At 53.7% G+C, this 26,990-nt stretch overlaps 1 protein-coding gene across 11 annotated transcripts in view; it reads right to left on the minus strand.

The window, feature by feature from the left end:
- DNMT3A (DNA methyltransferase 3 alpha) overlaps positions 1-26,990 on the minus strand; it is a 97,185-nt gene that overhangs the window by 14,436 nt on the left and 55,759 nt on the right. For 8 of the 11 annotated variants that reach the window (XM_025867854.2, XM_025867852.2, XM_073897076.1 and 5 more), the window contains 2 exons: positions 23,497-23,540; positions 22,898-23,044 (listed from right to left, as the gene is read on the minus strand). In XM_025867854.2, coding sequence (XP_025723639.1) covers positions 22,898-23,044; positions 23,497-23,540 — 191 coding nt within the window. Of the gene's footprint in view, positions 1-2,102; positions 2,170-2,975; positions 3,062-22,897; positions 23,045-23,147; positions 23,167-23,496; positions 23,541-26,990 lie in introns of those variants that run through there. The other 3 variants (XM_073897078.1, XM_073897080.1, XM_073897079.1) reach the window with 3 other exon arrangements.

The raw sequence follows: 26,990 nt of genomic DNA on the forward strand, positions 1-26,990 counted from the left end.
TGGATCCTCTCGTCCTTTTAACAATTTTCCCAGGCAATCAACCCCTTCTATTCCTGGTCTTGGCTTCCAGACCACAAATCCAGTTTGGTCGTGATGTCTACAGACGATGAAATCACTGCTCCGTGTCCCCCCCCTGCTCAAACACCACCACAAGCCCCTAAAGAGCTTGCCTGCTGCTCCCACACCATTCTGGAATCTTAGGATTCTATCAAATGTATGTTATCAGATTCACCCATTCTTTCTACACACACCTTTCAGATCCATCGATACATTTATTCTTTCAACAGTTGACTGAGAACACACTACAAGCCACGCATCCTCTCTGCTCTCCTACTGATAAACTAACAATCCACACCCAATCGTGCTCCCATTTGGGCAGCCTCCATCCATTCACTGTCTCCTGCTCATCCTTCCCAAAGCCTGCTCCAGGATTCCCATCACCCTACAGAAGAAAATGAAATCTTGCTCCTTAGCCCTGAGAACCCTTCAACCTAATCTTACCCCAGCGACTGAATCCGAGGGACCCGTGAACTCAAACTTTAAGGCTCTGCACCTGTTTCCACCACATTCAGTGAAAAACCTCCTATCTTCAACATGGCTTTCAACGTGAAGCTTTCCCAGAGTTTAGAGCTGGGAACGCAAAGCCCACCCTCAAGACTAAACAAGAACATCAGAAAGTAACTGGGAGTGTAAGAACTCTAAGCTAGAAGGCAGAGGATCTGCATTCCTGTCTTCGCCTTGCAACTCACTGAACAGCAGATTCTGGAGCAGTCCTCGCTCTTCCAAGTTGCTTCAACCTAAAAAGGCCTTTCATCTAAAGGATTTCCGTTACACTTTCCTGACTGGTTTAAGAATCTGATGTATGTAAGTATCAAGAACGTCAGGGACTCTCCCAAGTTGCCAATGGACTCCCAGATCCCAGGGCCCCGGGTTAAGAACCTTTGTGTTGTGCTCAAAGGTCTACTGTGTTGTAGAGGCATTTTTGTTTCAGTCTCAAGTCTTTGCCTCCAGGCCACCAACCAAACCTGCTCCCGGTGGAGTCCTTGAATACTGAGGTCGGAAATCCTAGTTCTTTCCGTGATTCAACAAATTCTAAGATGGGATAATGCATCCTTTGCCCCCAGCCCACGAACAGCTGGGAAAAGGAGCCAGAAGCCGGTGGTGGGAGAATGCAGAGCAACTGCTCTGCCCTCCCAAGCCCCCTCTCTCACCAGCTGGGACTTTGCCCTCCCCTTCCTACTATCAATTATCTACCACCCCCTCCCCCGTAAGATGCACCTAAGTGTGCACTCAAGCCCATCCTCTTCTAGGGATGCACTACTGCAGCCCCAGATCCGCTCACAGAGAAACTGCACACCTCCTTGAAATTCAGGCATGGCTGACTGACCTAGACCAGGGTGCTGCCATGGGTGACCCCAAGACCCCGCTTCAGGGGTGATGAGGCCCCTCGGCCAGAACAAGGTGCAGGTGGCAGAGGGCGGGAGGGGCCTTCTGAGGAAAGGTGAAGTCACCTGCACAGCAAGCGGGTGCCGGGCTCCCCAGGTCTAGAAGGGAGTCGTGCCCGATGCCACCCTCCTCACTCCCCCACAGCCCCTTTGTCTCTCTTCTCAACCTCTCCACAGCGAGTTCCTGAACATTCTTCTTCCCCCACAACTTCCCCCAGCTTGTCAGATGCTGCTGCTGACGGCTGTTAAGCGCCCCCAGCCCACTAGGTGCAGGAGAACACGCACCCAGCAGGGTTTTGGCAGGCGGAGGAGGAGGAAGAAGGGGGCCTCCGTCGGGACGAGGCCAGCAGGGGTGGGGGAAGGAGGAAGGGGGTGGGTTAGCAGCGGGAGGCAGGAGGAAAGGGGAAGAAGTGGCAGAGATGGTGGCTGGGTGGGGGAGGGGCCTCATTAGAATAGTCTGCCTAGGGCAGTGTGGGAATGCCTTTTTTCCACGCTCACTCCGACCCTCCTCCCCAGGCAAACAATGGGAGAAAGAAGGGTTAACTCAGGGCTTTGGCATTTGGGCTAAAGGCTCCTACCCCCAGTTCTTGAGGTCCTACTCCAGAGCGGCCCAGAGATGGGGCAGGCCCAGGGAGACACCACCCCAGCCCCCACTACCGTGGCTCAAGGAAGCCACTTCATCTGGAGTTTGTCCAGCCTGGAAAGCCACTGGTAACTCCACTCGAGTAGAGGCAAGGCCTCCCCGACCAGTCCCATCTTCCTGGGCAGCTGTCCCGCCTCCGCCTTCCTCTGCGACGCAGGCTGCTTCCCGTTCCAAAGGTCAGAGGTCTGGGCGCCCATGCGGACTCCCCGCTGGTGCAGTGGATCCCAGGCTGTCCCAGGCACCTCTCCCATCACAGGCCGGCGTCGTCAGGCTGCCCCCACCCCCCACGGCCCCCGCTGATGTGCCACAGCCCCTGTCAGGGTCACACTGCTCCCTCCCACCCAGCACCACTTCTCTCTGCGGGCCTGCCCGCTGCTGGCTCCCAGGGACACGCACGAGAGGAACTGTCCCTCCCAAGAGGCCGCAAGGTGGGCATGGCCCGAGGACAGCATGGTCCACCAGCCAGGAGCACAGGTCCGCAAGGAAATGCCAACAGCCCATCAGCCGGCCAGCTCAGCAGGGGCGCTCCTTGCAGCCCAACTCCTGGTCTCCCAGCTCCCCCTGGGCCAGGGCCTGCCCCCCAGCCTTCATTGACTACTGCCCCAGGCTCACACGCTGGGGCTGCTCTTCTGGCCTCTGCACCGCCAGGTCCCACCTGAGCGCTGGGAGGAGCGGGGCTTGGGGCTCCTGAGGAGGGAGTGGGTGGGACAGCACTAACTCAGCATCTCCAGGACTCGGGCCAGGCAGAGCAACCAGCTCCTGCGGGCCAGGGAGGAATACTTTGACTCTTCTCAAATCCAGAGGGCTGCAGCGGCCCAGAGATCCTCCCACCGGCCCCTGCCGCCTCCCCGCCCCCAGTCTCCCCAGGGCTCCGTCCAGGAACCTACCCATAAGGCCAGGTGCAGCCCCTCTGTGGTCCGGCTCAGGTGTGAGCCCCGGCCCTGAAGCTCTGTAAGTAGCTGCCCGTCTGGGGGGAGGGGAAGGGGGCGATGGGGCTGGGGGCGGAGGGGGCCAGAGAGAGGGGGAGGGGGGAGGTGGGGGGGAGGGCTTGAACATTTTCTTTGTCTAGAACTCCAGGTCACGTGGGCCCCGCTGGAGTGCCTGGTTGGCTGCAAGCGGGCCGGGGGAGGGGGCCGGCTCTCAGACGCTGGCAGTGGGCCAGCCCCTCTCCTCCCGTCCGAGGGGCGCGGGCCGCCGCTGGGGCCTGGGGGCGCGGCTGGGCCTCCGCCCGTTCCCAGGACCCCGCCCAGGCCGGGCTGGAGGCGGCGCCGCCCCCTCCTCCGGGCTGGCCCTCCCGCCCCCTCTCCCCCCGACTCTGCCAGAGCTCCGAGGGGCGCCGTGGGGGCGAGGCGGGGAGCCCGCGGAGGCAGGGAAGGGAACCGGGAGGGAAGGGGCTGCTCTGCAGCGGCGGAGGTAAGCCGGGAGCGCGGAGAGAGCCAGGAGCGCCGGCAAAAGAAGAGAGGAGGTTGCGGACAGCCTGGGAGAGCCAGGAGAAAGTTGTTAAAAGTCAGTCTCTCGGCAGCACAACCAAAAAAAAAAAAGAAAAGAAAAGAAAACAAGAAAAAGCTTACAGATGAGCGTAGAGGCCCAGGAAGCTGTAGGGAAAACTCAAAGCACACAGAGGCGGACAGAAGGTGCCTGCGGAAATTGGGAGCGCTCCAGAGCAAGAACTGCTGGGGAGAGGGTTCTCCTCTTCATGCTACAGGTGGATAGAGAGGGGTCCCTTAAAAGCGTGGCTTGAATTCAGGCTTTGAAAAACCTCTTCCTGGCCAAGTCCCTGGGTCCCCTAGGTCACTCAGGATCTGCGCTGAACGTCCCATTTTCCTCTGTGCAAGGTGGTGGTGGGGAGGGCACACTCTAAAAGTTCTGCAATTTCTCCTGGACACAACCATCTGCAGCTCAAGGAGACTTCATTCATCTCCTGGAGCCTCCAGGTGCAGCCCCCAGGTGCAGCCTCAACCGATTCAAGCTCCCTCCTCCCTAGCAGAGGCCCCTCCCCCCACGGAGACACACACACACACACACACACACACACACACACACACACACACACACAGTCTCCACCCACATCAAATAAAGAAGCAGCAGACTCTCTTGGCCCTGCCTTCAATGAGTTGACAGGTTCAACTAGACCTGGAGAGGTAGGAAAAAGTCACTGAAAAACATCTGTATAGATAACTATACCACAAATACCAAGCCCCACCGACCTGGTTGGCTTCAAAACCAACAAAAAACAAACGGCTAGTAGGAATGATAAATGAAGTTAAGGAGGGCAGTGTGGAGCAGAGATGAATCAAATGTGGAACGAGGTCAGACAGGAAGGAAATAAAGAGACGTAAGGCTGGAATGGGAGTACAATCTTGCCCACCTCCACCTGCCACCTCCCAATACGACTAAGGCTGAAGGGTGCAGAGAAAGAGGTCAATGGATACATCCTATAGCAGCGAAGGATAACGGCAGACTTTCTGAGAAGACCAGATGAATGGGTATTTTGGAAAGATCAACCTGGTTTCAGTTTGCAAGATGAGATCAGCCGAGATCCGTTGCCTTCAGGCTGGTACGGCCATAGACAGTTAGCAAGATGAATTGGAAGGAAGAGCAGAGGAACTGAAGGCCATCACTCTTGGCAGCAGAGGGCTGTTTAGCCAGCAGCACTTGTTGGAAGAGCTGGACTTGGGTTCTGGTTCCACCACCATGACCTTGAACGAGTCACTTTAACCCCAAGAGGTCTGTTTTCTCATTTGCAAAACAGAAGTGATAACATCTGCCCTCCCAGGCCCTGGAATACCAGCATCTCTTAAAGAGATAATGCCCCAGGTGCCTGGCTTCCAGCCACAGTCAGCTGGAAACATACCAGCTGGAACCCATGCCCGGAGAATGAGGTCAAGAGATGTGCTGTGAAGGACAGCCCACCTTCCCTCCTGGGGCTCAGCATCCTTCTGAGGGCCATCAGAGCAAGCAAGCCCTGAAGAGAGAGGAGGACGCCAAATCAGAGAGAGGGCTTTCTCCAGATAATACTTGGGGAGTTCAAACTTTCCTCTCCCAACCCCAGTGGAGGCCCAGAATCCATACAGCCAGGAGAAGGAGGCGTTCTGCAAAACACAGGCTCTTCTGCTCCAACCCATCTTTCAACCCTATTAAGGTGTCTGGTACAATTTTTCAGGAGAGCCCCAAGCAGAGACGGGAAGCCCTGAATTTGTACCTCTCCATCTGCTCTCCTTTAAGGAATGCAATAGGACTTGCTTTGCTGCTTCTCTCCCTGATGTCTGCTCAGCATCCAGGGCTGGTAAACAAGGCCACTGTAGACCTCCCCCGCACACTCCCCCCCCCCCCCCACCCCCAGCCTCTTCTCAAAATGAAGTTTCTGATCTGGCTTGGCTGGCTCTTTTTAAAGATACTATGTCTCCTCTCTGACATCTCCTTTTCCATTACTACGTGGCTATAACACCTTAAACTCTACCACCTTAAACTCTACAGCTCTTTGGTCTTGGGACTTCTTCAGACAGTAAGTAACGATGCCTACGCACGCAGCCAGGACTCAAGGTGTCAGAATGGACCAGGGCCATCATCAGTTTCACTTTCTCTTGTGGCACTTATAAACTAGCCTTTCCCTCCAGCTGCCAAACTTCCTTATTCTCATCCTTTAAAATTAAGCTCAAATCTTCTGTCTTACACGCAGCTCCCAGCTTAAGCAAAACAAAGCCCAAACTCAAGGTTGTCCCCTCGCCAACCTTGGACACCGTCCCTCTCCTGTAGCTATGTGGACAGGAAGGGTTCCCCCTCTTCTGTACGATGCATGAGTCACTCAGAGATTCGTGTCTTCTTCACGCTCAGTGGCAGAGACAGGCCCCAAAACAGAAGAGACCTCAGAGTTACAAGAGGTGACTTTAGCAAAAGGTCAGGAACAAAATAAGGCAGGCTTCAAGGATCCTCAGGTCATCTATGTCCTCGACCTTCCAAAGTAACCCTTTGGGGCTGGTTCCTGAGATAGATCTTTTTTCTAAGTTTATTTATTTAAGTAATCTCTACACCCAACGTGGGGCTTGAACTCACGACCCTGCGATCAATTCCAACCAGGCCAGCCAGGTGCCCCCAGACGGGTCTTTGTGATAGTCAGCCTGAAGTAGGAGGGTCATGCAAAACCAGGCAGGGTCTTGGCAACATGGTAACAGTTTGCTGAAAGGGGGAACTCCTGGATGAAAAGATCTGGTGGATGTCAAGAGCCTAAAAGAAGTGTTGGAGAGGCAGTATCCAGGATGGCCTCAAAGAGAGGGTGACCTGAAAGAGAGGGCACACTTCCTGTTTGACAGGCAGAGAGCAGGCCTGATGAATTACCTCTTTTCAGGACACCTGACTCTTCGCCCTGATCCTGGATTCATCAAGCAAACTTCTAATCTTAATGACATTTTCCAGTGACTCTGATACCGCTAAGTTGCCAAAGACAGCAGGACAAGCAGGAGGATCTGTGTGGCAAGGAGGACACGTCCTGTTAGAAATTGGTAAATTTAACGTTCTGGTATATGTCGTGCTCCTGTGTTTCTGAAGAACACGATCGCAGTAAGTGTGGTTAATCTGACTTTCCAGCTCACAGAACTGAGAGCCGCCCCCCCAAGCAGGAATTCCCACACGTGAAGGTGGGAATGCCATGTCAGCTGGGCTGGGTGTTCTGTGGTCTGCTTTGACATGAAATCCAGTGCTGGAATGAGGGGGGAGGTTATGTGGCTTCCATGAAACAGTATATTTAACCACTGGAGTCCCTTTACTCAAAACCAGAGAAGCCGTGATCCCTATGAAGCCACCTGCAAAGCCACGTATCGAGGAGGCGCCTTGTATTTTTTTTTGCCACACGGGCATTCCCAGCCATCCCAAGGCCAGGGAGGCTTTATCCAGACAAAAGGCCATGAGATCAAAATGGGTGTCTATTCTGATCCTGCCCTTCTCTTACCTACAAGCTCAAAAGCCTCTGTGACGTGCGGGAGACTCTGACTACCTGCTGGTTACAGTCAACACCGTGCGTGGCATTCAAGGCCCCCACAATCTGGATCGCGCTTACATCACCCAGCTCACGCTCTGCCCACCCACTTGCTATTCCCAAAATATGCTCTTTTCCCTGCCTCTGTGCCTTCGCTCATGCTGTTCCTCGCTCCTCCCCTTCCACTCCCACCAGCCCAAATCCTATCTGTCCTCCCAGGCCCAGTTCACCAGTTACCTCCACCAGGGAAGTTTCTTTAGACCCGAACTGTCCAACAGGGTCGCCACTCACTGCATGTGCTATTTCAATTAATTAAAATTAAATAAAACGAAAAGTTCAATTCCTCAGTTGCACTGGCCCACCTTCCAAGTGTCCAAGAGCCACACGTGGCTGGGGCTACTGTCCTGGACACCACAGATTTTAAAACATTTTTATCGCTGCGGAAAGTTCTGTGGGGACAGCGCTGCTCTGGCCCCTCCCCTTACCTTCCCCTCACTGAAAAATTACCCTGCCCCTCCTCCACCTTACTCCCATAGCACCTTGCAATCTTCTTTCAGCACCTGCCCAAATTTGTTTGCCCACTAAGGCCATTGTGTACTCATCTTTCTCCTCCACAAGATTAAAAATTCCTAGAGGGCAGGGCCTGGACCTTATTCAGCTTCCTATGGAAGCAGTGAGGACTGGCGCTCCTTACACATTGGAGAGGATTTAAACAGTGTTGGCTGAACTGAATTCAACATTGTCTTGGGAGCCTCTTCCAGACTCCACTGCCCAAGTTCCCAGTGGGGGACAGATACTTTCCAGAGCAAATTTCTAATAGGTGCTAAGAGGTACAGGCCTAGGGCCCCCCAAAGAGGCCAGGAATCTTTGCCTGTTCCCCTGCAATCCACATGGAGGTTGCAAGCAAATGACCAGGACTGGGTTGCTGGCGGTGAAGCTAAAAATAGCCACGGAGCCAACAGCAAGGAGTTGGCAGGACTTGTTGCTAGGGAGACCAATCGCAGAGAGAGCAACTAAGCAGGAGAGTGTCAGACCTGCACCTGGAGAGCAGAGGCCATAGTGGGGGGGGGGGGGACAGTGTGGCTTGAAGTTGACAGGGGTCCAAGGCTCCCACCTAGAGATGTTCTGCCTTCTGGCAGCTCCTGACTAATGCTCTAAGTGGGGCAAATGTTCCCCCTGTCCCTCAGTAACCCATCTCCATGGAAACCACCATTACTGGGGTGAAGTACCAGCCCCTGGAAGGGAGGCCTCTGCCTAGAGCTGGTTGTTATGGCAACATCCCCCCCCCTTCCTGTCATTCTCTCTCTCTCCGGGCTTCTCCTGTGGGGGAAAGGTGGGGGCCTGGTCTTGGCTTAGCCAGCATGACCAGGAAACACCCGCTTCCTGACCAGAGTAACCTGCAAGAGGCTCTTCAGAAGCTCCTGAGAACCCCGAAAGGCCAGTCAGTCCTCAGCACAGGGCAGAGCTTCCCTTTCTTCCCGCAAGGGCCCCACAGATCATCTTGCCAGGAGAATCCCAAAGTCGGTTGGGTTTAATTGTATTAGGATCACCCAAGGAGGTTTTTAAAAATACAGATTCTTGGGCCCTCCTATGGAGATGAGCAGGCTTGGAGCAGGGCCCAGGAATCTATTCAGAAACCTCCCTAGGTAATTCTGATTCTTGCCAGGTGTGGAAACCACTAAAGGCCCCGGCTGTCCTTGTTACAAATGAGGAAACTGAAACCCTGCATGAACTGAGCCCACCCAAAGGGTCAGAGCCACTAACTGAAGAGGAAGTGGTCTGGGGAGAGGAGGGGGTAGAGGTCTGGAGGTAGACGGAGATACAGAGGTAAGCTCCCCCAGTGCCCGTGTCTGAGCGGAGGCCGCATCGCCAGGGCCTTTCCCTCCTCCTCCCCTTCAAGCCAGAACACGCTACCGGCTGATACTGGATTGTGATTTAGAACCGAGCCTTTCTCTCGACAAGCCATCCCCTGTGGCACAAAGCAGAGGTAATGGGGCTGGGCAGCCTGGTTCCCAGAGTGCAGAGAATGGTGGCAGCCCAGGCAGATGATCTGGGCTGAAAGAAACTATCCTCCTTCGGAAAGGAAACCAAAAGGGTCACCATGGCAACCTGCACTGTGCTGGCCTGGTTGGGCTCTGTGCCATCCTCCCAAACTTGGGCCCAGGAGAGGTGCAGCCTTGAGGCAAACGCTGGGGGCCAGGGGCACCCCATCCCCCTGCCAGTCTAAGAACCCACAGGGGGGCCGTGCTGTGCTCTGGAACCAACACCTGAGCCTGTCTGAAACACAGCCGGACCCCAGAATCTGGGAGCACGGCCCTCCCGAGCACCTGCAGTAGCTGGGCCAGGGGAGGACACTGTGGAGGTGGGGGAGACGGGCCTCCACCCTTCTGTTACTCACAGCCTAATTGTGTGCCCAAGACCCACCGCACATAGAACCACAGCCCTCATCCAAGACAGCATGCAATTAGATGGTAAATTATGTGGTAGGGATGCTGTCTCCATGTGCTGAAGGCAATCGGAGGAGACGAGATCAGTAAGGGCAGCAGTGGGAGCATGGCAGAGGGTGAACGAGGAGTGGGCACGACCTCCCATGTTTTTCAGACAGGAGCGGCCCCATCTTTGGGGGTGTCTGCAGTTGCATCGGCTCCCCAGCAGATGGAGGGCAGGGGTGCGAGGCGCAAGCACAGCGTCTGCCTAGCTGTGAGGCAGGAGGTGCCCCGGGGCACCTGCCGCACAATCCACACACTCCGATCACTCACATGCATTCTTCGGACCCAGAGAGCCACAGAAAGGGTCGGGGTGGCACCCCCTGGCTGACCCCTCGCCTCTTCTCTCCCCGCCGCAGCCTTCACTCCTCTCCAGTCCCTGTCATTCTCTTCAGTCACTGCTGCACGTTCCCTAAAGCCATGTGCCTGGAAGCCCCAGTTCGCCAGAGCATCCCTGAGGCTCCCGGAGCTGCAGCTGATACCTCCTTCCTCACTGTCCCCATCTGCCTGCTCCTTCCCTCCAGCTCCAGGTCTGCTCCGTAAGGGGAAGGCTTCCCCGCAAAGCCAACTCTCCCCTCTGGATCACTTTCATCCCCTGGCCCAGAGCTGCTGGGTGTGCAGGGCTCCGCCAGTGAGTAGAGGGCAGAGTCTGGGCTGAGAGCAGGGGTGCGGGTGGCCGTGTGGCTGGTCCCCATACCTCACCACGTCCGCACAAGGAGCGGGATATGAGGTCTCGGACTGAGCAGCGGATCACAGCGGATGCCAGGACCTTCAGTAAATGCCTAGCTTCTCTGGATCCTGGTTCCCTAATCAGTCTGATGGGACCACGAATATCTGCTGAATGTTGCAGGGAGGACGGAAGGAAGTCCGGGGGGGGGGGCGCGTAGCATTGGAGAGGTGGAAAGAACGCTATGACAAGTTGGCCTGAGGACTTGTCGATGTTGTCACTTTGCCTTAGAAACCTGATCCTAGAGGGAAGTGTGAATTTCATACCTGGGGGGTATGGGTCAAAAGGAACCTGGTAAACCCAAACTGCTTGGGCTGCTCTCCCCTCCCCTCCCTTCCCCTCCCCCAACCCCTGCTCCAGGCCTGGGGGTCAAAGGGAGGGGCCTCGGGGACCACCATTCAGATTCAGGCATGCAGACCCTCTCAAGTTTCAGAGTCCTAAGAGAAGCCCCAGGAGGAGCCCGGCAGACCAGCATTGCGGTAAACTATTGCTGAAAACAGCAGGAACGCCTACCATCTCCATCCCAAAGGGAAAATTTGAATTCCTGTACCAAGTCCTTTCCGGTCTTCTCTCCCCCACCCATGTTTGGAAACAGTTCCCTAGCTCTGCCTGCTTAGAGGCCACACTTCTTTCCCAGCTCAGTGGTCCCAGATCAGAGTCTCACCCTGGGCTGTACGTTGGAATCACCTGGAGAGCTTCAGCAACTCTGTGGGCCAGGGCCCATAACTAAATTCTAAATGTAATGAATGAATCCAGAGGAGGGGCCCAGGCCATGGTGGTTAAAACAAAACAAAACTCCCAAGTGATCCTAATGTGCACAGAGACCCCCCCCCCACAATGTGGGTGCTACAGTAAATGCATCTTTCGGGGAATCACTTCTCTGCCGAGTTTAGTTTACTTAGAATCATCCAATTTTAGTATATGTGCTGCCGAAGCGGGCACTACTTGGAATCATCCAAAGCTTGGTGGTTCTCAAACTTCTGTAAGCCACAGAATCATCTGGGGAGCTGGCTAGAAAATCAGCTTTCTAAGGAACGGCCCTAAAGATTCTGCCTCCATAGGTTCTAAAAGGGGCCTGGGAATGTGCCTTTTGAATGCACTGCACAGGTGATTCTGATTCAGTATTATTACAGCAACTCGCCAACTTCAAAACACACTGAATTCTGATCAATTTTTGTTACATATAAAGCAAGTCCAACTCAATTTTTGGTTTTTGTTTACCCCACAAAGTTGCCCTTTAAACAGCATCTAGATGCAAATACACAGGAGACTGAGCTGTTTCATTCCTATTTTTGTTCAACCCATCTGAGTTGGAAATGAAAAATTAAAATATTTATACTGCCCACCCTCTACTGACTAAAGAGGAATAGGGGAAGAGTCATAAGGCATCTGCAAAGAGTTGTAATCAAAAAATGGCAAGTCCGAAAACTGGGAAAATTACGACACACACACACACACACACACACACACACACACGACCTGGTGGCCATGGGAGAGTATACGCCACACACACACACACACACGACCTGGTGGCCATGGGAGAGTATACGCGACACACACACACACACACACACACACACACACACACACACACACACACACACACACACACACACACACACACGACCTGGTGGTCATGGGAAGAGTATAAACGGAGAGGTGGAAGGCCAGGATGGCCAGACACTACACGGATATTAGAAAGGGCTCCACATGGGCGCCTGGGTGGCTCAGTGGGTTAAGCGACTGCCTTCGGCTCAGGTCATGATCCTGGAGTCCCGGGATCGAGTCCCACATCGGGCTCCCTGCTCAGCAGGGAGTCTGCTTCTCCCTCTGACCCTCTTCCCTCTCGTGCTCTCTATCTCTCATTCTCTCTCTCTCAAATAAATAAAATCTTTTAAAAAAAAAAAAAGAAGGGCTCCACAGATTGGCGAAAAAGGGGGGCTTGAATGGTCCTCTAATGGGTTCCAGAACTCCTTCAGGCCCCGGACATCCTCGCAGTTCGGGGCACCAGCTGCTCCCAGAAGCTCCCTGTCCCTGCCCCTCCCTATCTGGGTCCTGTCAGTGCGGGCTGCTCTCCATGCTCTGGGCCCTTCCCTCCCCGCCCTCCAGCATGCACTTGCCCTCCACAACCGTGACTCTGTTCCCAACACACGTTTTGAGCTGCCTGCTACACCTCTCCCTCTCCCCGTGCACAGCCACCCTGCTGGCTTCTCAAAAGCAGCTTGTCTAATGCCTAACTCAAAGGTCCAGCCCCTCCCAAGAGAGTACTTTCCTGACCTTGGGGTAGGCAGAGAATTCTTAGAGATACGCACACGAACTAATAAAAGTAAAACAAAATGGATAAACTGGACCTTATTAAAATTAAAAGCTCCTGCTGATCAGAATACACCCTTAAGGAAATGAAGAGCCCCACACCACCTTCCGGTCCCAAACATGCTCTTCCTCCAGGATTCTCTAGCTCAGTTAATGACCATCACCCCCAGCCCCCGGCTAGGAAGCAGGTTTCTCCCTGCCCTCCAACTGGAGACAATTCTATCATGTCTGCCTCCTGTTACCTGGACCCTCAGTCAAAGCCAAGTGGAAGGCCCTCCTAACTCATCTTCCTTCTCAACTTTTCCACTCTGGACTCCCTTGCAATGCTGCCAGGGCTATCTTCCTAAAATCCGCGTTCACTTTTCTCACATTCCTGCTCTCCCCTGCACAATGAAGCCTAAGTTTCTCACCGTGACAGGAAGGCCTTTGCCGATCTGACCATCTTCCTTTGTAGTCTTATCTCTTCTTATGCTTCCTCCCTGACTCTCACACCCTAGTTACCAGATCTCTTGCTGTTCTCTAAATAACCCAGAAGCTTCATGCCTCCTCCTCTTTGCCCTCAGTGATTCTTCCCCTGCAACACCTTCCTTGTGCATCCCTACTAGAATTCTCAAAGGATGCCTCCACCAGGAAGTGCTCTCACGCTCCTTTGTAGCTCACCAGACTCTTGGTGCCAGAAGCACAGAACAAGCCCCACGCTCTACCTGACGCCAAGGTTCACAGTGAACATTCCAGCCTCTTCCACCAGCCACATGCGCCTCTGAGATGTGCAACTCCTCCAGCACCAGCACATTGCTATGTGTTCAGTAATAACTGAATTCAAGCCCATTAACTCCCTTGTCTAGTGTACTGGCTCCTTATTAGAGTCACACAGTTCAGCCGACCTCCCCGTGCTTGAACATCCCTGGGGCCTCCTGGACAAATGGTCTGGTCTTTAAAGCAAAGCAGAGAGAACATCACCATTATATCTTCTCCTTTGCCTCAGAGAAAGTGCTACGAGAATTCTTCTCAAAGTTGAACTAACGACGCAAGCTATCTTGAGGTGCTCTAGACTCCAAACTCCCACAGATTTCTCGGCACCTACCCTATTAGGATCCTCCCTCAAGGCCCTTCCCCCACCATCCCTGCCAGGGAGACTCCTGGTTCCCGTGGAAGGCCTGCAGGCTGTCTCTTCTCTTTGGCAAGCCGGCCCCAAGGTCCTCAGGCAGGGCTAGTTAGTCGCTCCCATGGCCCATTTGCTCATTTTTCTAAAATGGTCCTACCGGGTTACAGCATATGAGGTACTCCCTTACCTGCCTACCTCTCTGGGGGGAAGGGGAATCCCAGGGTGGGATTTCGGCTTTCCTTCGCATTTGTTTCCTTACTGTCTAGAAAATGCTGACATGCAGTAGATGTGGTGTTATCTTAAAGCCTGAGCACGCCTTAACTGAACCTTGCTCAGTTAAGGTTCGACAAGTCGTTAAAATAATGAATGAATGATTATGTGATTCATGAAAAGAAAACTAACAATAAGGGGCAGATCTAAGTAGATGGCCACCAAAGCCAGAAGCTGGAACGTGAATTCCCGAGCTGAGGAAATGCCCCAGGAAGACACTGAATGTCAACCGCTGCAGAGAGGAGGGCCCGGTTTGCAACATGGCCTTTTTGGCCCCTCCCCAGCCTGGGCCTCGTGTCTGAAGACGAGCACCACGGTCAACATTTCTGCTCCGGGTATATAACAGCAGAGGAGGAAAGAGGAATAGTAGTGAAGAGGAAAGGAAAGCTAGACTCTAGCACCGAACACGTAAATGTTACGGAAGTCTTTATAAGAATCCTTATCAGGATACTTTACGTGTGCGATTCTTGAAGAGGCATGTATGTAAAGTCTGAGAATGCACTCCAATATTTAATTTGGAATTCATGTACAAGGTAGTATAGGAGACATAGGCGTTACGGAGCATGACTCCAGCCCTCCTCCCCCCAAATTATAAAATTTTAGAATGTCTGGGATCAGCTACGTCTATTTCCGTCACGTTACAAATAAGGAAGCTAAAGTGCAGAGAGGAGAAAGACCTTCTCAAATGCATCGGGGGCAGAGGCTGAGTCCAGAAAGCAGGCCTCCTGAATCGCATTCCAACATTGTTTTAATCCAATCTCACAATGTCAAACGGACAGTCACGAGAAAACAGCAACTCAAGGGAAGGAAGGGCTAAGGACCAAAGGAGCGGAGCAGGGGACCAGTACCGAGGGCTGAAAAGGACCCAAACCTGGAAAGACGGGAGTGGCCTGCATGCACGTGGGCGGCCCAGGAGGTGGGGAGTGGAGGCAGCTGGGGGCTGCTGGGCCAGCTAGCTCTATCCCTCTTTGAACCCCATACTTTAGTTGGAGGAGAAGCCAAGACTGCAAGCCAGGAAGATCCTGTTCTAGGTGAGTCATCTGGGTGCAAAACAGAAGCAGCCTGAGATCAGTTTTGCCCTTGGGAATGCTCTACAAGCACATCCATGTGGCTCTTACCTCCTTATCTAGGGGAAACCTTGGTTTCCTACGAGTAAAACAGGGATAAAAATAGTTCTTATAGTAATTGCAGACAATATATCTGTCAAATGACAAAAATAATACAATTTAGTAATGAGTGTGATGTCCTTTGTTCAAGGGAGAACAATCGACGGTTCGGGGAGTACAGAGCCTAACAAGAAATGGAGCACTCTTCCCGAGGGATTCTGGATAGGATCGAGCTTGACGGAATATTCGGAGAGGCAACTCGGAAGCAGGGCACGATTGGCTAGGACGTCGGGAATTTCCTTAAAAGGCTGGCAGGTCCTGATTTCTAGGGTAAGGTGAGCTGGCGTGAAAGCTGGGCTGGACAACTGTGATTGGTGCCTGTGAGGTTACGGGGATAGGTGTTTCCCATAAGCACAGCGGGACTGAGCTTTAGATTTCTGCCCTGGGCTGGGCCCCTGGAGCAGACTCAATTTTGTGGGTCCCGATACACAAATTCACTCGATCACATCTTAGCTCTGGCGTGCAAGTGAATGCTCTTGGCACAGTGCCTGGCACGAAATAGGTGTTCAGTCAAGTCCGACCCCTTTCGCCTGGTTCCAGGGTTGGTGCAGCCCCCCCACCCCCGCTAGACCCCGCCCACTACTATCGCTTGCTTTCTCATCCCTAAGAAGTTGGGGTTGTTCTCAGAGCTCTTCTGTGTGTCCCAGGGATGAAGTGAACCCTCCAGTATGCAAACGGCCCACCCACTTGGGAGACCATGGGAGCCGCTAGGATGACAATTTCACAGCCCATCCTAAAGGCCAGCCCTGAAAGTCACTCTGATTACAGGCTGTCACAGGCATACGTTTAAAAACGTGCTCAGCCTTTTGCTAAAGTATTCTTGTCATGCCTGCCCCAAATGGCCTCACCTCTTTGAAGGGAGATGTTATTTTTGAGGCCATCCTGCAAAAGTTCAGGTTGTCATTAATTTATATATGGTGGGTAAGTGAGGAATGCCTACTGGCCAGAACACCCTAAAACTACTAGCCACATTCTTTGCTAATAATTTGGCTTTGCCACCATTTCTCATGTCTCCTGTACTAAAGCCCAGGGGATCACACCTAATTCATCTTATTCCCAAAGCCCCCAGCACAATGGCCCCCTACTTAGTAGGTGCTTGGTGACTGCTTATTAAATGGAATATAGCACAGCAGGAGATGACCCTCTGGACATTCACAGGCTGTTCTTCCCAGGACAGACAGGAAGCACAGTTTGTTGAGACTGCAGGGTTATAAAGCAAGAGGAAGCAACATTTGCTCTCCTCACAGAAGCCACAGCACAAATGGCCCATAACCATATGAAAAGATGTCCAGCCTCACTTCGTATCTGGGAAATGCCAATTAAAATCATAACAAGATACCGTTTTTTTCCCCACCCATTAGATTAGCAAAACATTGATGTTGGCAAAGGTGGAAGTCTTCTCATACCCTGTTTATGGGAGCATAAACTGGCGCTTGCCCTTTTTGGAGGGCAATCTGGCAGATCTGACAAGAAGCAAAATACACATTCCCTTCGACCTAGCATTTCTCTTCCTGGGTGTCTGTCTTAGAGAAACACAGATGCACAAAGAGGCATGACCAAGGATGTTCACTGCTGCAGGTATTCATGCAGCAAAATACTATAACCAACATGAACACTCCCCACTCAGGACGGTTAAGTAAAATCATGGTAATCCATACGGTGGGACAGAACCGTAATTACACGGCTAGATTATTGACACTTGTCCTAAGTGAAAAACTGAGCCGTAGAATGAAACTACAATGTGGTTCCATTTACGTAAAAAAAGAAAAACAAAAGCAACTGTGAAGCAAAATTATACATTTATACACACAGAGATGGATAGAAAAAAATCACGTCGTATATGCGCCAAACTAACAACATCAGGCACCTCTGCTGGAGGAATTAAAACCGTGGGGGAGGGATGAGTTTTTTTACAAGAACATATTTGTGTAATACTTGTGTCATTTAGAATCATTTCAAAAATCATCCGGCTCCTGTTACATGCTAGTCCTGCCCTAGGAGCTTTAGATATTAAGGATTACTTTATCAACCCACACAATTCTGAGATTACAATTATTGATTCATTCAGCACACCTTTACCCAGCTTCTTCTGAATGCCAGCCCTAGGGACGGAGGTGCCTAGAGTGCCTGCATCTACCAAGCTCAGGTTGGGGAGAGGCAGAAAGCAAGCAAGGGCAAGTGCTGCTTGCGGGGACATGAGACACGCCTGCGAGCGCCCAGCATAGCCCAAGGCCAGCGACAGCTGAGGGACCTCAGCTCGGTGAGATTAAAAGCGATGCTGAAGGTCCCACCTCTGGTAAGTCGCCAAGCGGCATTTGAACTAGCCTCCAAAGGCACCCTTCCCTTCAGGAATATGAAAGTTTTGCTACCTGTAGGGCAGCCTGGAGGCAGGGGATGGGGGAGCTGCCTGATGTAGGAGGGGGATGGAAGGGGACAAGAGACTAGCCTTGAGCCACAGATTATTTGTCCTCATCACTACTGAATGTGTACGAAGCATCCCGTAAGTGTAAGGATGCCCAAGTCCCTCCCTTCAGAGTGGGAGCCAGGAAAGAGACCAGATCCTAGATCAGCAGGACATGGTATCCTTGCCTCGACAGAACTTAGAATCAGGCCGGGGGGAAGACACTATTGACAGAGCCACAACATCCCCCAGCTGCAGCTGAGTCCTGAAACCGTAAGCAGAGGGGAGTCCACAGCCCCTCTGGCTGGATGACTGTTCCAGCTGCCTAACTAGCCCTCCTCACCCCCTCTTCCTCACAGTGGCGAGAACCAAGGAAGTAACACACGTGAGAAGCCCTTCCTAAGCCCAGAGTCCTTGGGTCCTTCTGTCCCGTTAACTGTCAGGAAGAGGAGCCTAGGCCCTGCCCTCCCCCGGAAGGAGGGATGGCCTCACACCCGTCCTCCCTGCTGCCGCGGCCCGGGCCCCTCTGCCCGCCAGGGCGGGGCAGGTTCTCCTGGGCTCAAGCACAGCAGAGGCCCAGCAGGAACAGCAGGAGCACAGGGTGGACAAGAATCAGGGCCCCACCTTATCCATGAAAACCTAACCACACCGGTCCCCTGGCCCCGTGCTGTTCTCCAGGTACGCCTGTCAGCACCTCTGGAAAAAACCCTATGGAAGCCAAGGGCTTGGGGCCTTCAAGGCAGAAATCCCCGGCCTGAGCTCTCTGAGGTGTCCCACATTCACCAACCTGTCAACTGCATGGCCAACCCACAGCCATTTGTTGAGCCTATTTCCCCTGCCCAACATCTGACTGGGCATGATGGGGGAAGACACAATTAACACGTAAGAAATAGTGAAAAATACCCTAGGAAATATCAGGGAGTGCTAAATCCAAAAATACTGACAGTAAGGGCTACAGGGTGCAAAGAAGGAGGTCACTGTGAACCAGAGAGCCTCCGTGGACTCACTCCTGAAGAACAGATCAAGGAAAGCCCAGTGGGAACAGAGGCACGGAGGAGAGAAGTCAAATACATAGAGGGGACTGGTCCCTCTTCGAGGACCTTTCTCTTAGAGAATGACAGTGAAGCGGGGTGGGATGAAGTCACAGCAAGAGCTGACGCCTTGAGAAACAGCTGGAGGATTTCTGGCATCATGAGGGAGACCATGGGGAGCCACTGTAGTTGTAGAGCAGGGCCTGGTCATGATTCAAGCAGAGCTCAGTCCTTAAAAAGATGAGTAAGGAAGTGAAGGGAATCCGTGACGGGCAGACAGAAGACAACACCTCCCCACCTCCAGCCGGAGTTCCCACCCCAGCCCCAGGGAAGGAGCAAAAGTCTCATTTCCCTCACCTAGTTACTTTAAATTTCATTCCTTTTGTGATATTCTATACCTTCTTAAACATTTTTTTCTGGGGGAGGAAAGCCTGGGGAGGTCGGTAATCTCAGATGGAAAAGTCAAAAGTAAACCTCACTCAATAACTGGACTGGCAAGGGTGTCATGGCAAAAGGAAATTTAGCTGACGGAGTATTTGGAGGGAAGCAGGCCCCACAGGTGGGGCACGTGGACCAGGGAAGGGGCAGGTGCAGACTGGGGTCTGGTGGAAACCCCAAGACAGGACAACACAGTCCTCAGGCCCCACATCCCATGCCCCACCACCAACTTCCCTTCCTGATGCTGAAAAGACCATGCTGCCTTGTGCCCCAGGACCTCTGCACAGGCCATACACCTTTCTTCAATGCCCTTCTGCCCTCTTCCCGAAATTCTAGTTCATCCCTTAAAAGCCAAAATCCACCTCTTGCTGATGCATGGATGATCTGGGAAGAATTGAGATCTAAGCCCCTTGGGGTGATGCTCTTCCTGAGGTGCCCTGAACCCTCATCCCATCTTGGGATAACTAGGAATCCTCCAGGCTTCCGGTACCGCCAGTACCCCCAGTGCTCGGACATGGAGGGTTCTGGTTGCCCAGTAACAGTGCCCTGGAGGAAGTTTTAGAGAGCAGGTGCTGCATTCTGAGGTTAGGACGTGCTGGCTGGGCCTTCAAGTGACACTGCCTAGGAAACAGCTGGAACCGTGCTTCTGGGAGGGGAGGTGTCTTTTTGGGAGGAAGGCAGGTAGTAGGATCTATGAGAGCACATAAGCGGTAAGGGGATCAAGAGTGGCAGACAGAGATCTGGAGATGCCATTGTCATGGGACAGAGGAGGAGGCTGAGCAGATGCAGTTGGAGGAAATGGGGAAGAATTTCAGGGCCAAGGGGCACCTGGATGGCTCAGTTGTTAAGCGTCTGCCTTCGGCTCAGGTCATGATCCCAGGGTCCTGGGATGGAGCCCCACATCGGGCTCCCTGCTCGGCAGGAAGCCTGTTTCTCCCTCTCCCACTCCCCCTGCTTGTGTTCCCTCTTTCGCTGTGTCTCTGTCAATCTCTAAAAAAAAAAAAAAAAGAATTTCAGGGCCAAGGTCAGGAAGGCCGAGGGTGGAGGTGTTAGAAGAAAAGGTCGACTGCCAGGGAACGGGGTGAGGTTACGAGAGGAGGAAGGGTTTCTTTACCTCAGGTAAGCCACTCTGCTGGTGACAGTTGCTACTCTTTAGTCTGAAGGGAACCTGGCAGTCTTGAGAGCTCCCCGTGTCTCCCCAACATTGCTGTTGCCTGCAGCTAGCCCTCCTCTAGACCGCTGGCCCAGCCCAAGGCGGGTGGGTACGGTACGGGGGCCAGGCCTCGGTGGGCAGCAGGAAGCCTGAATGGAGCCTGGGCCCGTGGCCAGCGCCTAAGTGTAGCCCCTGCCCCCCAAGTCTGAGAGGGAGGGGACCAGCAGTTCTGACACCTGTACTGGGAGTCACAGAATTCTCTCTGGACATCTTTAGTCATAGAATATAAATGAGGAAGGAACAGTTTGGCAAAAAGTATACTTTTTTTTTTTTTTTTTTTTTAAGTAAGCTCTACACCCAGCACGGGGCTTGAACTCATGACCCAGAGATCAAGAGTCTCATGCTCGAACGACTGAGCCAGCCAGGCGCCCCAGAAAATATATTTTGGGGGCAGGGGCAGGTCTCTACATCTCAAGTCACATATACCTCAAACACTTTCAATTAAATCAACTTTTTAAGTTTTTCTGATAATGCGCATTGATTACCTTTCTTGGCTGGGGCTGGGGAAGCGGATGCCAAACACTTAAAGTTTACTAGAAAAGCTTTTGATGATTGTTGAAGCTGGGTGAAAGGTACGTGGGGGTTTGTTCAGCACACTACTCTTCTCTACTTCTGCGTATACTACAAGAGGTGCATGATAAAGTCTTTTTAAATTTTAGTAGAAATCTTAACATCGATAAAATGCATCGATTATCTTAACTTTTCCTGCGAGTTGAGAGAAGATCCCCTTTTCTATGGCAGCTGAGGGTAGGCTCCCATGCTACTTCTTCAGTGGGGCATAGTTTGAGAACCACAGAATTTATAAATGTTCCAGGTCTAAAAGTCACTATGCCTACGCTCTGGCCCCCAGGCTCAGGGAGAGCAGGAAAAAGCAAAGCCCCCCCCCCCCCCCCGCTGACCGCCAGGGACTGATTAGTGGGCAACTGACCAGATGGCAAGAACAGCCCCCGTTCCTGAATTTCGTCCTAAAGACCACACTTTGTGCTCAGGGTCAAGTGCCTCTCTTCTCCGGGACCTGCAACAGGCTGCTCCTTGTCCAGGCTCTTCCAGGAGAGAAATTTCTGCCTTCCTAGATCCCAGAGGAGCTGGAGACAGTCAAGTAGCCAAACCCCTACCTTGTTCTGACCTTTTTCTAGAGCAAGCTCTCACACAATGTAACGCCTTCCTTTGTAGGCCTGGGGTAAACGCCCCAGATGGTGGCAACTCAGTGACATTGCCGCTCACTTCCTGGTGCCAGAGGTCAGCCGCCTTGTCTCTGAGGATCAGAAAGGAGAGCAGCCCCTCACGTCGGGCTTGACAGGCTGCTGGCTCCTTGGTCTTTCAGTCCCCAGGGCCTCACCTCCTGTCCCTGCTGTAGCCTGCCATGGGCTGGCTTCCACCCCCAAAGAAGCTTCTCTTAGAAAAGTCACCGGCTACCTCCAGGTTGTCAGAGGCGATGGGCATGCCTGTCAGTGCCTGCAGTCCTCTCTACACAGCCCATAAATGGTGGGGTTTCTGTGGGTGCGATCCTGGGACTTGGCCTCTTCTCTCTCCCCGTCCCTAGATGAGCTTATCAGTTTCCCTGGACTTGAACACCAGCTTCTGCTCTTGACATTCTCCCACCTCTGCATCTGCAGCGTGGACCTCCCTACCCCCCAAGCTCCAGGCACCTCGGCCTCTCAGACCGAACTGGCAATTCCCACCAGTCCCAAACCCGCTTCTGCACCTGCCTTCCCCATCTGAGGACATGGCACAACCATCACGGGGTGTTCAAGTGAAACCCCTCCGAGTTGTCCTTGGGTCCTTCCGTTTCCTCCCCTCCTTCAACCCTCACATCCATCAGCAAGCCCTACTGATTCTATCCCCAGAATACATCCTGAATCTGCCCTGTCGCCATTGCTGCCCCTTTAATCCACATCAAATCATTCCTCTGCACAGAAACCTTCCATGTACTCAGAGTTATACCAGCTTCTGGCCAAGACCTGCAGAGCCCCACATGGTTGGACCACTGCCTACCTCCCAGCCTTGTCCGACCCCACTTTCTCCCTCACTCGTTTCACGCTGGGCATACTGGTCACTCATTTTGCCAAACAAGTTGGGGTCTTGCTTGTGGTGTTTCCTCCGCCTAGAACACTCTACCCCACCCTGCTCCTCACCAGATACCTTCCATGGGGGTCGTGAGCAGCAAGGGTCGGGGGGTGGAAGCGAGCTAGTAGAGGGATTTAGCAGCAAGAGGCATTGAGGCAGTGGAGAACTGAAGGACCACGGAGCGACCAGATTGGAGCCAGCTCTCCTGTTCCATCGGGTCTTAACTTAAATGCCGCCTCCTCCAAGAAGCCTCCCCTGACCACCCCCACCTAAAGCAGGCCTCTGTTATCCTCTATTTCAGCCCCTCCTTTACTTTTCTGTCTTGTTCTATCTTCTCCATCAGAGTGTCCGCTCCACGAGGCCGGGAATTACATAGGCACAGAGCCTAGTACGCTACTTGGTACAGGGTAAGTGCTCAATAAACTTTTGTTGAACGAAAAAAGAAACCAGTCACTGCCTAGGAGTTGAGCGGTTCCCTGTTTAAGTGCAAGAGGTTAACCTGATGGGGAAACTGAGGCTCAGCCAGGGCCTGACAACAGCTCCAGAGGGCGGCTGAAGCTAACTTCTGGTTTTTCCAATTCTGTGGGACAGGCTGGGGCCCAGGCCAGAAGGCACCTCACCTCCCTTTTCCAGCGTGCCAGCCACTCGTCCCGCTTGCGCTTGCTGATGTAGTAGGGGTCCCCCGCCTGGAAGGTGAGGCGCGGCATGGGCCGCTGGCGGAGGCTGGACTCCCAGCCCAAGCCACCCCGCAGCCGGCCCCGGGAGCCCTGGACAGAGAGACGACAGAGAGACAGACTGGCATTAAGATGGGCACTGACGGTCCCACCGCAAGGTTTGCTCCTCCTGAGGGGAAACTGAGGAGGCACTCACCTCGAACAGAACACAGGAGCTTTGACTCCTGGCCAGAGATGTCAACCCTGCAAGTGCTGGGCAAGGCCCTGTTCGGGCTGGAGAAGTGAGCCACGGGCTGAGGGGGGCACATGGACGCGAACCATGAGGGGAGGTGCTTGGTCGCAGAGGCGGACCAGCTGGCTGCCTTGTTGGGGGGCTTCTAACCTCCACACCCATCTCCTTTCCTCCTTACACGGGGACATGTAAAGAAAGGGACGGGACCACCTCAGGCATCCCCTCACACACATTCGCCACAGTTGGTCAGAGAGGTGGCTTTCTTCTAGAATCAGGATCCACAGAGCCCCTGGGGGTTGAGCAAAACACTTGCCTCCATTTTCATGGATTCGATGTTGGTCTCCTTCTGTTCTTTGCCTGTGGAGAGGGAAGAACAAAGGGACTGTCGGCAGAGTTACGGGAGTGGCTCAGAGGCCCCACCTTGTGCCTGGGGTCCCTGCCACAAAGACAGGGGTCCTCCAACCATTCAGCTGTTCACGTATCAAACCTGACGGCCCACCATGTGCTAGGCACCATGCTGGCCCCAAGGACTCAGAGCATGGCCTAGAGCAGAGAAGGGACTGGGGCAGGTTCGGAGGCCCAAATCCGAAGGAACGATTGGAAAGCCAGGGCCACGGTTTCTGGCCCATTGACTCTGTCCCAGGCACACAAACGGGGTCATCTAGGAACAGCTCCCTTCACAGAGGAGGGGCCTACATGGCACAGTCTCCCCCTGCCCTGGAAGGGAGCTGCATGCTGCTATGGAGTGAGGCAGAGATGTCCTGGGGGGCAATGGGGTACACGGCCACTGCAGCAAGACTCTGGTATAGCAACTTTGTCTCTGAGGCTCAGCTTCCTTATCTGGAAAATAATGATGCTGGAGATGATTTCTAGGGTCCTTCTGCAGTTCTCAATACTGTGGTTCTGTTCTTGATACCTGCCTCTGTACGCCCATTCCCCACCTCAGTCTCAGGTCTCTGAACCTTTACTCTAAAAGACTTGGATTCCCAGGTGTTTCCGTGTGACCTCTGTAACCTCTCCTAGCCCGTTTTCTCACTGAATCAAGACAGAGCCAACCGTTCTAAAATCTTTAGGTTACTGGGAACATCAAGTGCCTGGAGCAGGACTTGGCATATAGTAGGTGCTCAATAGATATTACTTTGGATCCCTTTCCCTAAGGCATCTCCCTGCTCCTCTTCCCTGCAGCTCTTCAGCTGGGCCCGGATTCCAGTTCCTAGAAGGAGAGGCTCCCCCGGGGGCGGGAGGCCCCAGCAGTTCTGTCTGTAGGACAGTCTCATCCTCTCCCCGTCCGGGCCCCACACAGGAGGGCAGCCGCCCTCCTCCAGAATACCCTTGCGCTCCTACCCTGGGCCTTTCAGGTCCTCACCCGGATGCCCTCCCCAGGCCCAGCGAGCGCCTTGCAGTCCAGCTGCCCCTGGCTGTGGGGCTGGGATAATTATGCCTTCCAGAACTTCGGGGGGGGGGGGGGGGGAGGTGCGGGGAGCCCCCCCCTCATCTGGGCCCCTGAACTCCTTTCTCTGAAGCCAAGAGGACTGAGCTTGGGCCCAGAGCAGGAAGGTCACTGAGGCTGGCTCATGGTAGTTGGGGTGGGGGAGCCCCAAATGGAAAAAACAGCCCCTACTTCATCTCCCGGCTCTGAGGCGGAAACCAGACACAGCACTGAAGGCCCCGGACAGGAAGTTTCTTTCCCTCTCTCTCACTAGAGAAGCCCTGGGGCTCTCCGTGTGTGCCCCCGGGGGAGGGGCAGCCCCGGGGGTCACAGCGCCCCCAGAGCCCAGGGGAAGGGAGGCAGGGCCGGCGCTCGCAGCAATCCCCCCCCCCCCAACCCCCCCCCCCCCCGGCAGCCAGCACGGGCACCGAGCCGGTGCCACGGAGTGGTGGGGGCGGGACACGGACGTGCCAGTGTCTGTCGTGGGTGCGCGCGCGGTGGGAACGGGGGTGCCGCTAACACTTTACACGACAGGCTTTTTAAGGTATGTCTCACCCGGGCTTGCTGTCTCTTCCTCCGTGCTTCCGCTCAGCACAGCCAGCTCCCCTGACTTTTTCTCAGGCTCCCTGGAGCCGGGTCCCCCTCCCGCCCCCGGGGGTCCCCCACCCCTTTTCTCAGACCTGCACGTTCTCCCGGCGAGGCTTTGGGCTGCCAGAAGGGGGCGCCCGCCCTTGGACCAGGCCGCGGCCAGGGGTCCCTCGGACCTCTCGAACGTTTCCTATGGGGGTCCCTCCGTGGCATCTCATTATGGGGAATCATCTATTCATTCGGATGAAAGAAAATCAGGGTTGAAGGGAACTATAGAGATGATGGAGCACCTGTTCAGCCCCTAGATTTTGCCAATGGGGAAACTGAGGCTGGGGGGTGGGTGTGGAGTGCTGAAATCAGATTTCAGGGCTCCTGAATGCCAAGCCCGTTCACGTTACCCTCCACTACCTTCATGTTCTCCCCTTCCCCATTCCCTGGTCCCCATGCTCCCCCAAACAATTGCTTTTCCTCGCGCAGTTTCCAACTGGCTTCTTTCTGGAATTTTCTCCCTGACAGATTCTGCACATGCCCACTGAGTGATATCACACACACACACACACACACACACACACACACACACACACACACACACACACACACTTTCCAGCCTGGCCCAGCAAAACAACAAACTGGGCTGCCTCAGAATGCAGCACTTGTCCTGAGTCAAGGAGGGTCAGCTGCTCTCTCAACACTCCCTCTGCAGTCCATCTGCTCCTGGCCCAGACCCAGGGTCACAGGCGGGCCAGGTGGCTGCGTGCCTCCCAGGGTGGCCCTGGCAGGCTCAGACATGACCCTAGAGTATCTCAGGTCCAGGGGGCAGGAGAGGCCAGGGTGCTTCCAACACTTACCCATTGATCTAAGCCTATATCAGCCGGGGGACCCGCCCCAAATTTCCTTTAAAAGGAACCCAAATCTCCATGACAAGGCTAAGGCCAGGCTTGCCTCAGAGGGCAGTCACTAACCCAATACTGGGTGTTCCATCTGAGCGGAAAAGGGCTTTGTGCTCACCCTAATCTGGTCCTTTACTAGTTGAATAATCTTGGGCAAGTAACTTAACCTTTCTGAACTCTCAGTCTCTCCATCTGAAAAATGGGGACAATAAGAGTCTTCCTCACATGGGATCACAAAGATTAAACCAGAGACCATGTAACTAAAGAGCAGGGCTTCTTAAACTTTAATATGCATCGAAATCAGGATCTCTTTAAAATGTAGATTTTGACTCCACAGGTCTAGGGTGGGGCCTGAGATTCGGCATTTCTAACTTCAGAGGTGATACCAGGCAACACTGTTGGTCCACGGGCCCCTCTGAGTAGTGAGGATATAGGACAGTCAACACATAGTCAATATTCAGTAAAAGAAAGCCATATTACCATCGCTTCTATGAGAATCATGGCAGCATTAATGCTAGGAGTGCAGAAGCAGTCCCAAGGCCACCACCTGCCTATCCAGGTGGCTCTTGGCCCGATGACTCATCATCTCCCCCATTACTCCTTCTTTCTCCTGGCTGTTCTATCAGGATCTGGGGCGCCTGTGTGCACAGGAATGTTGCCTTAAAGTCCTCCATTTTTCCTGTATAGGACCTAATGGGAGGGGTTCAGGGGAGACGGATGGGGCCCCCTGAGAGGAGACCTGGAGTGCGGGGAACAGATGGGAGACCATGGCCAACTCACTTCCTCCCTGGGGCCTTAAGTCTCCTTCCTCCCTGGAACTAAGCAGCTGCGTACGCGTTCTGTGTGGCTGACTGCGGGCCAGGTGGCCGAGCCTCCAGCAGACCACTGCCCACGCCCCCG

This window comes from Callorhinus ursinus, unplaced genomic scaffold, assembly GCF_003265705.2.
Source record: "Callorhinus ursinus isolate GAN/ISIS: 27379988/994484 unplaced genomic scaffold, GSC_fseal_2.0 scaffold10, whole genome shotgun sequence".
NCBI lineage: Eukaryota > Metazoa > Chordata > Mammalia > Carnivora > Otariidae > Callorhinus > Callorhinus ursinus.